The sequence below is a fragment of the Alosa sapidissima genome, chromosome 12, assembly GCF_018492685.1.
Source record: "Alosa sapidissima isolate fAloSap1 chromosome 12, fAloSap1.pri, whole genome shotgun sequence".
Taxonomy (NCBI): domain Eukaryota; kingdom Metazoa; phylum Chordata; class Actinopteri; order Clupeiformes; family Clupeidae; genus Alosa; species Alosa sapidissima.
The window spans coordinates 21,713,528-21,727,195 of NC_055968.1; the positions used below are offsets into that span (position 1 = coordinate 21,713,528).

The 13,668-nt window shown below is 39.4% G+C and overlaps 2 protein-coding genes and 1 long non-coding RNA gene across 3 annotated transcripts in view; 1 reads left to right on the forward strand and 2 right to left on the reverse strand.

The window, feature by feature from the left end:
- Positions 1–150: 150 nt before the first annotated feature.
- On the reverse strand, positions 151–2,303 carry nipa1 (NIPA magnesium transporter 1). Its single transcript, XM_042057162.1, has 5 exons — positions 2,036–2,303; positions 1,792–1,839; positions 1,560–1,650; positions 1,315–1,475; positions 151–971 (listed from the first exon to the last, which is right to left on the reverse strand). The coding sequence occupies exons 1-5, from the start codon at positions 2,160–2,162 to the stop codon at positions 460–462; spliced, it is 939 nt and encodes a 312-aa protein (XP_041913096.1). The 5' UTR covers positions 2,163–2,303; the 3' UTR covers positions 151–459.
- A 1,813-nt stretch (positions 2,304–4,116) lies between these two features.
- Positions 4,117–13,668, reverse strand: part of LOC121678001 — a 13,103-nt gene continuing 3,551 nt past the window's right edge. Inside the window, exons 2-3 of the long non-coding RNA XR_006021130.1 lie at positions 7,602–7,606; positions 4,117–4,304 (exon numbers count right to left, since the gene is read on the reverse strand). This is a non-coding gene — a long non-coding RNA (uncharacterized LOC121678001). The remainder of the gene's footprint in view (positions 4,305–7,601; positions 7,607–13,668) is intronic.
- Positions 10,308–13,668, forward strand: part of herc2 (HECT and RLD domain containing E3 ubiquitin protein ligase 2) — a 72,787-nt gene continuing 69,426 nt past the window's right edge. Inside the window, 2 exon segments of the mRNA XM_042057155.1 lie at positions 10,308–10,336; positions 11,397–11,506. Coding sequence (XP_041913089.1) covers positions 11,435–11,506 — 72 coding nt within the window. The 5' untranslated portion in view covers positions 10,308–10,336; positions 11,397–11,434.

The window sequence follows — 13,668 nt, forward strand, 5'->3', positions numbered from 1 at the left end:
GAAATAGACCACACGTAAAAAATATTTTAAATCTGTAAATTTAAACGTGTAAATTCTTTGGGTATGAAGTCCCAAACATACAGATATGGTGCAGGTTAAACCAGTTTCCTAAGGTTTCACAATATGAAATAAGATTTCATCCAAATTAAGTAAAATGACAACTTTTTTTTAAATATAGACGAATTACAGTGTACAATCACAGTAGATTATGTATTAATGAATTAATACATGTTGTATATGCATAGCATAATTATAAAAATACCAAAAATAGCAGCACACTCTGATATGCATTGAAATAGGCCTGTGCTTACTTGCAGTTGTTTATGTATTATAATCAACCAAATTACTTTGTACGTTTAAATATTTAAAAGATTATGGCACAGGTTTTCTCAAATACCTGGGACTCAACGTTACAGTTAAACTATATCAAGAACAAATTCAGTGACTATGAAAGCTGTATCACTCAACTTTTTTCAACATTTTCGTTTGTTTCCATGTGAGTAAAGCATCTTGGGAGATGCGCAGCAGTGCAACCCCTATAGACACAGTGGTCAGACCACAAAGCATGCCCAGGCAGTCCACAATGCTGACCGACGTCCACTCTCTAAAGAGAATGGCAGACGCCAAAATCACTGTCGAAGTGAATGTCACATAATAGATGGCCTCAAACATATGAGAGCTAAATCTTTCAAGGGCTCTGTTGATGAAAGTGAACTGAATTAGGATGCTGACTATAAGAGTGCCTAGTAAGCCCAAGAAGAGCATGAAAGCCCTGTTGCTGGCTACAGAAATCCCATCAAAGGCATCTTGAGCGGCCAGACCAAGACCTTTGCAGCAAGGTACTGTGAAAGTACCCAAGAGGGAGCAGATGCCAACGTACACCATGATGTTGGACGATCCATAGGCTGGGGCCAACCAACCAATCAAGACGAACAGCAGAACAGCAACCAGTGTGATGTAGACCATGACCACTGCATATTGAAGACAGACATAGAATACAGCTGAAACATGACATGCAGAGTAGACATTATGATTAACATTGGAACTTTCCCAAAATGGGCTCTATGTAAATCATTCAATTATACAGGCAGATTAACTTCCTGGTCACGCTGTACACACTAGGCTATGACAGAAAATGACAGATCTGATGGTATAAGCAAATTATGTGCATAGAACCCATAGCATTATAAGAATTTAAAAATGTACATTTTTGCATCAGAAAGTTAATCTAATGTGAAAGGACAAGAAAGGGAAAAAAAACATGTAGATCTTTATCGTCATTGTACAAAAAGAACAATGGAAATGTGTGTTTACCAGGATCCACCAGCCTCTCTTCTAACTCTGCACTTGAGGTCATATTATCAGATTTTGGAGAATGAATGATGAGCACTACAGAACCACAGCAGCAAAGCGCACAGCCAAGTTTCCCCAGGATGTTTAGGTGCTCCTGAAGAACGAAGGAGGCAAGGGTGGCCCTGTGACAGAATATTGGGGTCGGAGGTGGAGTTGACCTTTGGTGTCTGTGTGTCGCATTTTGCAGAACCAGCAAATCAACTCACCCAAAAAGCACTCCAAGGGCTCCAAGAGGGGTGACCAATACGGCTGGGGCCGCATTGTATGCCACAAAATTCCCGATCTGGCCCACCACAGCTATTTAAGGCCATTTGAGGAAGTGTGATGACAAGATATTACACGACAAAAGGGTTACATTTTGACTAATGATTAATAACAACAACACAAAAACACATGCTGTTGTAATTGTTAGGCTATTTCAAACAAGGTTTCACTCACTTGCAAGAGTACCGATCCACCACACAATATCTGCTAAGTAGGATCCCCCTGAGAATTCACAATGTCAGCTTTTGTAGTTAAACTATTCACGAGATAGATATTTAGGCTATATACTAAATGCTGCAGCTATAACTGATTTTGAGCATACGGTCATCTCTTAGCATTTCTAAAAAGCAGGCTAATCAATGTTTTCTATGAATGCCCCAAAACGTTTCTTTAAATACCCTGAGGAAAACTAGGCTACCTCTTTCACGGGCACGTAAAATTCCCTTTTTCTGAAGCACAAATGTAGATCCATTGATGAAACTGGACAGCACAGCAATCCCAATCCCAAACACTGGCGTGGAGTTGTCGGACAAAAAAGATGCCATATGAGATGTTACAACGTAACAACGCCAATTTCAATAGCCTAGTGATGGGTACCCGTGACTGTAAAGCCAGAGAATGCTGTGGTAAAGCTCAGAGGTGCGTGCCAAAAATGAGACAATTTATATACGGTTCAGAAAAGCCATTTCCTGTATCTTTGTCACATGGGTTTCGCCAATGCCCCGCCCCTTTAGAAGACTAGCGGCAGGTCCAATGCTACTCACTGCTCCAAAGGGAGTCAACAGGTTATAGTGCAGGGCGATATGTAGCAAACAAAAGGTGTTTGGAACATTTCATATAGATTTTTGCAAATTATGTTTTTTCACTTCTTCAGACCCTATAGTTTGCAAAACTACCCGTTTCCAATTTTTTCCCAGACTGCACAGGTCCAAAATCCAAGATGGCGGATATTTCACCAAAAATTGCAAATAATCACCTTTTTAAACATTTTAAATGGATATATGTTAGGTATTATCATTATATACATACATTTTCTAATAAAATTGAATGACTTAGGTGATAAATATGACCATGGGTGACATGAGATGTCATGATTATCAACCAGTGATGGGTGTAACCACCATTATGCTATTTATTAAAAGTTTCCTTCACATAACCTAATAATCATTTGAATTAAAGTAATGTTCTGCACTCACCACAATAGATTAGATTAGAGTACATTAGATTCAACTTTATTGTCATTGCAGAGTACAAGTATGAAGACAACAAAATGTGGTTTGCGTCTAGCCTGGCTAGCGCCACCACTTCTCAATGAGACGTGGTCTGGGAACCAAACGTTCATTTTCTCGTATTTGATCCGTTTATTGGGTGCCACGGATGTCTATCAAATGCGTCTGTGCATAGCTCATCATCGTCTTGCTTTCCCCCCTGTTCTGTGATTGGTTCCCTATCTCAGGCGAAAATTTGCTCCATGGTCTCCAGGCTGCCTTAGCAGCGTGAATCAAATCGCGCGCAAGGCAGCATGGGAACACCCAGGCTAGTTTGCGTCTAACCAGAAGTGCAAAAAACGAGAAAAGTGCAATGTGATATACAAAGTATAGACAGGTGGTGCATAGACAGGTCAAGAAATATAGTGCAGTGTAGACAGTAGTATACAGTTGATTTATATAAGGTAGAGAGGTTTAGAGTAATATAAATATGTAGAGTGTATTAGCAGTTACCTTATAAGAGCAGAATAAATATGGCTATGTAATGTGAATGTAACAACATACATGGGGGGGGGGGGGATGTCTGCCTCCTTGTTGTCCCTGTCAAGGTTGCCATGGTCATGGACACCTCAACAGGCACAGGCAAGGAGGCATTGGACCAGGGGTGGGGGGGGGGGGCTTAGTTGGTTGGTTGTTGGTTGTGGACTATTTAGGCTTAGGGTAGTCTGCAACTCTCCGTTGGCTTGTGAGGTGGAAAAACCAAACTTCGGTCAGGCCAATCACATCGTGTATAGAGTCGGTGGACCTATCGGGTATCCTATTGTATCCTATCCTATCAGGAAATTGAAAGTCAACCGTTTGTCCTGCCATTTACTGTTTATCCCATGGGAAAGGAAAGGTTTCTGTTTCAAGTCAATCAAGTCATGATGGTGTCATTAACACACTTTAGGCTTGTAGTAGGTCCTCATCCATCTCCAGACGTGTTAACTGGATGTGAGAAATTTGTGTGTCAGCTCCTCAAAACATGGTTTTCAAACAGCTAAAGCCCTTCGGTGGAACATGTTTAAAACTCTAAAACCCAACCAGGGAGTGGAAAAACTCGGGAACTAGGGAAATCCCATCCCTATGATTGCCCTACCATCGCCTACTGCTGTCCCCATACTCGGATTCCTGCCCGCGCAGCCTAGCGACCCACTACTTGCCCGATGACAACTCCTAATTCCTATGGACAATTCATCCCCTACACTGGACTATTTGAACTTAACACTAATTCATGCATTATCATGTTATGTAACCATCCAACCACCTTGTAACATATACCTCAGGTGGCTCTAAATACCATGTTCTATTCTCTGTATATAGACCTTACTGTCCTGTAACTGACCCCAGGCAGATGGGTCAGGCCCTTGAGTCGTGGATCTGCTTGAGGTTTCATCCTATATGTTTCTCCAATTCTTGTGAGTTTTTCCTCGCCCCTGTCTGAATGTTTAACACTCTGTAAAGCGCCATGAGACATGTGTAATGTTTTGACGCTCTATAAGTGAAATTCAATTGAAATTGAAATTCTGAGAGCACACAAGCAAGCAAATGTTTGGGCACAAGCTACAGTGCTTGCTCCAAAGATTCTTAACTCACTATCAATGGGATGGAGACAAATTGTTGATGGGCAATGGGCTCCCGTTCTGTCAAAACTTCCACCAGCGCCAGAGGCTGTTGTGGAACTTGTGAAGTGTTGTTGTCTTGCCAGCCAATGCAGTAGAAGGTGTTCTTGGAAGAGTAACAACTTACCATTCACGCAACTTTGCAGGTGTGAAGGCTCTGAGGAGATGTGCACCAATATTAAAAAGACAGTGACAGTGGTGAGGATAAATACTTGAATGACAATGACAATGTTTTGTTGAACTCTTCAATAATGAAACAAGATGCAGATTTTCTTTTCTTTTTTTTCATTTGTGGAAGTGAAAATTAAGAAAAAAATTGGAAACAGGTTGTTTTGTATTCAATGGGGTCCTAGCAAGTAAAAAATCACCAGTTGCAAAAATCTATATGAGCCGTTCCTAAAATTACACAATTCCCCTAACTATTAAATCCTTCACTCCATAGTCAGCAAACTAAGGGCCTTTTTCAAAAGCCACATAGGCGTAGAGCAAGAACATCTTTGCTTACCAGCTTTTATTACCAAGGTTAACTGCATGGCTGGATGGATCCTAAGGGAATCATTCAACTTCCTCTTCTCTGGGTTATGATTATTTCATGTCACCTGAAACATGATGGTAGAAATATCTATCCAAAGCAGTTGATCTGTGCATGTCATGATCAACTTGATTCTTTGATATGGAAACCAAGTTGTAGAAATTTGCTGCAATTTCAAAACTCGGAAACGGCTTACTAGGCCTACAGAAGAATGCTTCATGTTGTCATGTCCGGTAAGGTCTGCTGTTTATTCTTGTGGTTTGCCCTGTATTTGAGTGACGCGTTTGTGAGATAGGCCTATACCATCGAGAGTAATGGGTGGAGATGGTGGAAGCGTATTGTGCAGAGTGGAAATATGCTGAAATGTCATGTGTCCAACGTTAATTTTGTCGGGAACTGTTTATCATATCAATATCACCTAGCCGCTAATATTATTGGAAAGCTCCAGTTCCGCCCTTTCATGTGCCATCTGTGTGATTTATGTGAAATAAGTATTCCGTGAGCAATTCAACAGAGAATAATGGATGTGAATTTGGACGCATATTATTACTGTATATTTTTAGGGGGGGGCTTCAGCGCCCCCCAAAATAGGCCTAACGACGTCCCTGGAATGCGATCGCACAGGGATGGATAATGAACGTTGTTTAAGATTAAATTACAATGCCAGACACCTTCAAATATGAGAGACCCCCTCAGATTTTTGACTTTTTCATGGGAGCCAGTCCTCACTCTAAGGGAGCTCGGCTCCATCTGGCTCTCACATAATTCGAGTAGCCTACTGGAAAACTCTTTCACAGGCAGATAAATTTCCCTTTTTCTGAAGTGCAAATGTACAGTCATTGATGAAACTGGACAGCACTAGCCTAGAAATCTCAACGCACCTTAGCGGCAGCAAATTACAGTGAAAATGCGGAAAAAGTGGAAATGCATGGATGCTGCTACTGGAAGCAACTGGAATCCATGCACCTCCACAGAATTATTTTTGGAATCTGATCCCTTATCATATCTGTTCATTCGTACTCGTCACTCGACTTATTGTGACTAAATTCAAGATGAAGGTGAACGGTAAACTTCCTGAAGGTACTGTCTGTATAAATCATCTTGTAAATAAACTACCAGTGCTCAAAGTTCTCAAAGTCTCGTTTTAAATGTCAGGGCCCTCGCAAGACTACCAATGAAGTGTGGCTACTTTGAGCCTCTTAAATGGTGTAAAACAGTGATTTATTTGCATGGCTAGGCCGATGCCCGAAGCACCCCCATCAAAAACCTGTTGGTAGCATCGGCTAACTAGCGCCAGATTTCGGAGTGCAGGGGACAAGCCGAGATGAGCTATGAGACAAAAGTTCACACTCGGTACCATGTTTCAACACACTAGGTCAATATCACACCGAACTTCTCCTTTAACCTCAAACACAACTGTTAAAGGAGATTTGAAAAAAAATATGATGACAGAATACAACTAAAAGTTTGATTAACGTGATTAATAAAATACAAAATACAGAAACATACCGTTGCAATTGATAGGCTCAAACACTCAAGTGCAAGTGTGTTGCTCCACCACACAATATCTGATAAGGAGGATCTCCTGAGAAATTTTAAGAGATTTAACTTTTAAGAGATTTAGGATAAAAAAATAGATGTAACCCTTGGTTTAGTCATGATCTAGGTGAGATTATTTCTCAAAGAAACAAAGCTTGGGCATTGGCAAGATCCACTGGTAGTGCTGGAAATTGGCAAACACATCTTAGAAATACACTTACTTTGTGAAAAGGGCTAAATCTACCTATTATTTGAACAATCTGTCTGACTGTAGCAATCCAGCGAAATTCTGGAAAGTGATTAACTCACTTAAAAGTGTTTCTTCAACCACTCTAAAGTGGTAAATGAGAAAATGGAGATTTATAATGCTTTTAATGATTATTTTATCAAATGTGGTACTCTATTTGATCAATTGAATAATGTGGATATGCCACCAGAGACACAAGTCCATTTCAGTGTCACTAGTCCTGAAGAAGAGAGGTTTTTATTTTCAAATAGACCTAATAACCCTTCCTTTTTAGACCAGTAAACCAATCTGAGGTTCTCTATGAACTGTGTAATTCCAAGTGTATGAAAAGCTCTCTGGGTGCAGATCAGTTAGACCCACATCTCTTAAAGATTGCAGCCCCTGTCATTGCTGAACCTTTAACTCACATTTTTAATTTAACATTCTGCTCTGGTTCTATTCCAGAAGTCTGGAAATCAGCCCCAGTGACCCCTTTACATAAAGGAGGAGACCTAAGTGATTTGAATAACTATAGGCCAATCTCCCAGCTTCCATGTTTAGCTAAGATGTTAGAATCCTTTGTAAATGAACAGCTTCGTTCCTTTTGTCATCATATTCTATATTAAGTCCTTCTATATTAAGTCCAATCAATCTGGGTTCAGAGCTGGCCACAGCACAATTACAGCAGCAACTGCTGTAGTAAATCATATAGCTACTGTTGTTGACAGTAAGAAACATTGTGCAGCTTTGTTTATTGACTTGTTAAAGGGTTTTGACACTGTTAATCACAGGTTACTTCCTTTAAATGGTTTCAAAACTACCTCTCTAATAGAACACAGTGGGTAGATGTGACAGGATCAACCTCAGAGCCATTGAGACTAAATAATGGTGTTCCACAGGGCTCAATTTTGGGACCACTGTTGTTTACATTGTATATCAATGACATCTGTGCTTCAATAGAAAATTGTAAAATGCATTTATATGCAGATGACACAATTCGTTATGCCTATGCACCATCTGTAGAGCAAGCAGTGTCATATCTTCAATGTGCATTTGTGTGCAGAAATCCTTGAAAGATCTTAAACTGGGTCTAAATGAAGCAAAAACAAAATATATGATCTTTACCAGATCAAGAAAGTGTGCTTAATGCCTATAACATTTGTTCCCTAAATGGGACACAAATTGAGCAAGTTTCTCAATACAAATATCTGGGCATTTGGCTAGATAACAAACTATCATTTAGAACACATGTGCTTGATCTCACAAAAAAAGTAAAAACTTTACAGGATTAGGTCTTGCTTCTCTTTAGAAAGCAGAATGACCATTATTCAAGCAACTATAATGTCAGTCCTAGACTATGGTGACATTGTGTATATGCATGCAGCCCCTTCCACTCTGAAATCACTTAATGCAGTCTACCACAGTTCACAAAGTTTTATAACTGGAGATGTGTTTAAATCTCATCACTGTAAATTATACCAAATGTAGGATGGTCTTCCCTCTATAATAGGAGGGAAAGGCACTGCCTCCTTTTTGTTTATAAGGCATTACTTAAAATTAAATCTGAATTTGGTAAATTAGCTTTTACATTTTTTGCATCTAATAAATGGAACAAATTGCAAGAGTTATTGAAATTAGATAGGTTTGTGTCACTAGACCAATTCAAGGGTATGATTGATGATATGGCTGTTGCACAATGTTCTTGCTTTTTTGATATTTAGACCTTTAATATCATTATTATTATTTATACATTCCCCTTCTTTTCTTTCTATTTATTATTATTATTTGATTTTTGTTATTGTTATTATTATTATTATTTGCCTTTTGTATCTTTTATTGTTCTTGTTTTGTTGTTTTGATTATTGTTGTTGCTTTGTAACTCAGGGCATTGCTGTAAAAGAGCTTGATGCTCAGTCAATTTCTCCCTGAATAAAAAACGGTTGATGATGATGATGAAATCAGGTCAGATCAGATATAACGTAATAAACCAACCCAAACCAACCAATACATCACAATGTAATAACCAACCAATACCTTAATACGTTATTACGTTATTGGCAAAAGGTTATTACGTTATTGGTTCAGACATGTTATTACATTATTGGAAATTTACATCATCGGCTTTTTTACATTAAAAACAAAATTATTACATTATTAGCAGTTATTGTGTTATTGGCTGCTACGACATGGCACATACAATTCCCCTTCTCCTCTGAGGCACAGATGTACTGTAAACCATTAAATCTTTACACTTACCCCCCTATTTTGAGTTTTTGCTCAAAATTGTACACCGCCTACTAACAATGGCCCTCTTTCCACATACTTTGACTTATATTCAAGTGCTTGACCTCTTTTGAAAGTAGAAGCCTTGTAGATTATTTTGGTACCAATAGATTGACTGTGTGATGAACGACAAAGGGTAGAATGATCTTGTCTTACCGCACACAGCCTCTAGATGGCAGTTCCTTACCATCTAATTAATACAAACTTTTTGGGAGTATAGGCTAACTGAGGTTCAGATATGTAGTCATATTGTCAGAACAACAACAACAACAACAACAAAATGCATCATGTCAGCTGAGCAGTTATCTAGGCCTACGCTGATTTCATTTTCTTTGGCATTGCTATGTAGGACTATTAGCTATATTTAGGTATAGGCATGGTTGTGCAAGCATATGCAGCTAGATTTGCTATTTATTTGCAGCTAACTTGAGTACTGGCTGTACAACATGTTAAAGATAAGCCTCCTCCTTAATTATAATTCTGTGGCATAGTTTTATTAAGCCTATTTATTTTATTATAAGAATTAAACAGAATTGTCCTGCCTTGTCCTCCTAACCCTATGGTAACAACGCTCAATGCTAAACAGCTAATAATGACAATAAGGCTTTCCATTTTTCTATAGTAGGCTATGTAGTTTAACTACATACATCTGGCATGCCCACGAATTTTGTCACGCAAGAGTGTGTGTGACCCTAAACAACTCAATTACAACCTTAAACATTTGAATCCACGCTACCCGATATTCTCCCATAACCTACAGGCTGCAAGTTACTCGAGAGAGTTCCATGAAAGTGAAATCGCTTGAGATTAGGCTACTGCGCAAATAATAGGTGCAATATTAATGTAATTGAGGCAGGTCTACAGCTATGTACATTGGTAGCGGAAGGTTAGGGTACAACAACTGCTTAAGTGCAAAATAGGCTGGAGCTGAGCTTGGTTTACATCTACCAACACTTTTTTTTTGCTTGCGCTTTTTTTTTTATTTTTGCTTGCGCTTTGATAATCACTATCTGCATTGATGGAATGGAGAAAATAAAATATATGAAGGCGAGTAGCTTATTTGATCACACCCTTTGCAGAGTCCCTGTAGTAGACGCGATTGGGTGGCCCCTTCTCGGTAAAAACTGACAAAAAGACGTCATCTGTTTCCATGCCTGACTTCTTTGGCTCGTCTAAATGTCAATCATACTATACAATATGGCCGACGTTAAAATGCAGCACATCTTGTAAGTGGACCGAAGGGACAGGAATAGAATCAGCCGAAGTAAAGGTAATATAGTCTTTTATGGATAGCATGTAGACACCACTTTACAAGGTTGCAGTGAAGGTATCCAGTGATGAAAAACGAATGCGCTAGATTGTATGCTTGTTTTCCATCCTTGTTAGCCCACAGCTGGTTAGCGCAGTTTGGTAGCCAGCTGGCTAGCTATGTAACTTAGCAGTCATAGCTACAGTAGCACTAAGGGGTTGGAGCTCTATGGAGCTTGGTTAGCTACCAAAAGGTTCAGCAGCAGAGTAAACAACATAGGAGCCTTGTAGCTAGCTAACGTAAGCTAATCACCTGAAAGCTTGTGCACAGGTTAAGATCACTGACTGTAGAGTCACACACAGTACTATTTAGTTAATTGATACTTGAACGAAATACATTATATTTAGAACAGTTCAAACCTTCACGCTCTGTGAGTCGTATGTTGGCTAACGTTAGTTTGCTAGGATAGCTAAATAATTTAACATGACAGCCATCCCGTGGGTGAACATTATGTGAAGCTTTGGGTCAGTAGTGTCTGGCCTGGGTAGCGTCATCTTGTCTGGTCATTGTTGGTTTATCGACAGCATTAATCACGAATCGCAGGCACGAGTAAATATGTTCAGTGAACACGATTTGGCTCTCTCTGGTGGCATCGATACCTGCAAACCAGTGCTTGGTTGCTCGCCACCTAGCAAGCTCAGTTGTCAGCTGCCATGCATTGAATGGATAAAAACGATTAGTCATTCGATGCGCTAATTTATCATAATTACACTTACAGAAAAGCATAACTAACGTTACATTTTAGTTACCACAGGTGATCCTTTACTTGCTTCTACCATTACTTCTACGTAGAAGCAGCAAGTTATCTAGCCCCTTGAAGTAGTGGAATCGAAGTCACATTCAGGCTAGCAACAGCATTCTACATGATCGGAAATTATTATTAATCCTGGCTACATTAAATAACCGATTTTGATCTGCCAATTCTAGAAAAGTAGCAGTGCTTATATGTTGTTTTTGCCATTATAAACCTGAAAACGTGTTAATGTTTGTCTCTATGCTAAAATGTACCTGTCTTGTATAGGACAGGCTGCATTGGCAGCCAGGAGAGAAGGGGGAAAGATGCCATCTCCATCTTTTTCCCTGGATGCTCAGCTGCGTTTCCATGACAAATGGCTGAAGATAGATTTGCAGGTAAGTTTATTTCTTTTAATAGCTATGACTAGATGCATGTCATTATTTGAGAAGGAGAAGCAAGCTTGGTGACCATTTAGTTATATTATTGAGGTTTATTTGGGATAATAACATGGTGACATTGCACTGTCCTTGATTTCCTTGTTACTTTAGACATAAGTGTCTGTACACATCAAAAAGTAAGACAGCCCAATAGCATAGCTTCATGTTGCAGATGCACTATTTGACATGTAGACTCAGCAGATACTTGAGATTGCGGTTGCTTAACACAGATGTTCTTATCTTATGGCTTGCTTTCTTTGAAGTGAGTCCTTATGATGAGCTTAAGTGGCTCTTACTTCGGTTACACAAACAGCCGTGACTGAACCTGTTTTGCTCCTTCACTGAATCAGTCCATGAAGTTAGGCTTTTAAAATAATGATTCAGTTGACCCATCTCAATATGGTAGGCATGCTTATGCCGGAGCTTGTTGCCATGGTAGTGAGAAACGCACAGTGCTCTCCATTGCTGGCCAGACTGTCACCATTGGAAAGTCAGCAAAACAAATGTCTCTTTATACAGACTTGTTGACATCCAGCTGACGAGTTGTCAAGCTGCCCTGGCAATAGCAAAAAAAAAAAAAAAAACTAACACATAGAACAACAAACCATTTAATCGGCCTCATGGGAATGTGAACATCCGAATGATCGGATTAAAAATGCGCGCCAACTTTATGGAAGAAGAAAGGAAGAAAAAAATCATAATACTCAAAAAGGTAGCTGAGAAATATGTTTGTTGTTGTTACGATGCTGGTTAACTTGGTAAATAAACAACAAATTTGGAGAATCCAATCAGAGCTTTGTCCAAATCTGCTGTGCTTTTGATGACATTTTGAGACCCCTTGACAGCCATAAGTGCAGGCGTGCCTCTGGGTACCGGATCACTAAAGCACTGTCATCGGGTCCATCCTACGTTTCATAGACATGTGTTCGTGGAAGCTGTTGTTGAGAAGCCTATATTAAAAAAAAAAACAGCTTAAGTGGAAAGGTCATCTGACTGCCTTGTACTTGGATGAAGGATAGTTTACTGATTGCTTATTGCTGATGGTTGAATAGTAGCCTACTCACTGAAGCTGATTCTGTTGCCCAATGGCCAGTTTGTTAGCAAAAGCATGTTCACTATGTCAGGGCACACTCAATGGGATATACTCAATCTGCTACTTGGCAACCAGAGCCATTATCTCCTTCTCTCTAGAGATATGTTAAATATCATGCCTGCCTGTGAGCCTGTTTGCTCAGACATTTGACTCTATTGCTCAAAGATTCCATTAAATGTTTGTTTCCATATTTAATTTTTGTCCAGATGCTATCATTGCACCACCCATAGCCGTACCAATATGGGTGTCATGTATAATGTTGATGACACTTGACACTCCACTCTTGGAAAGTCACAGGTTACTTTTCTTATGTTTGTCAATAGTTCTTTTAGGCCCTATGATGACATGAAGTGCATGTTGTGTTTGTGCTTGATGGAAACTGGGATGCCTTGTTGGATGTGCAAGTTGTAAATTGAGGCATACTGTTTTGTGATATGATCTGCAGTAATAATCTCTCAAAGGTCACATGAGCTGCTTGCTTCAGAGCTGACTTGGTGTAACCCCTGGTAGTAGCCTAAGTCGTTTTCCAGTATTGTCTCAGAGGTGCCTGAGGTCTGTTGAAGAATTGGCTTTTTGAAGAACACATTGTTTTTTGCGATTAGCCTCTAAATGGCAATTGAGTGAAATGGCTTGTAAATACATCTAAATGTAATGTAGTAGTAGTAAGTCTAGTTTATGGGCTTGGATCAACTACTGTACGTTCTTTGAAACTTGTGATGTTGGAAAGCTTTCCTCATAAAGATACATTGACGCATACACTATTATTGTGCTGTGATACTTCAATGCTAACCATGGGAAGCATGCTCTCATTCTGCCTCAAACCTTCAGTAATGCCTTCACTGTAAAATAACGTCAAGTTGGCACTGATTTAGTAGAATATGCAAAGCTTTTGTCAAAAGGTAATATTTTGTCTATATATGCTATAAGCATGTGGGCCTAGTCTGTCCATAGATGGAGTAAATAACCAAAGAGGTTTGAAATCTAATCTGAAGAATTTGTCTACTGGCCTGGACAGTTTAACAAGTTG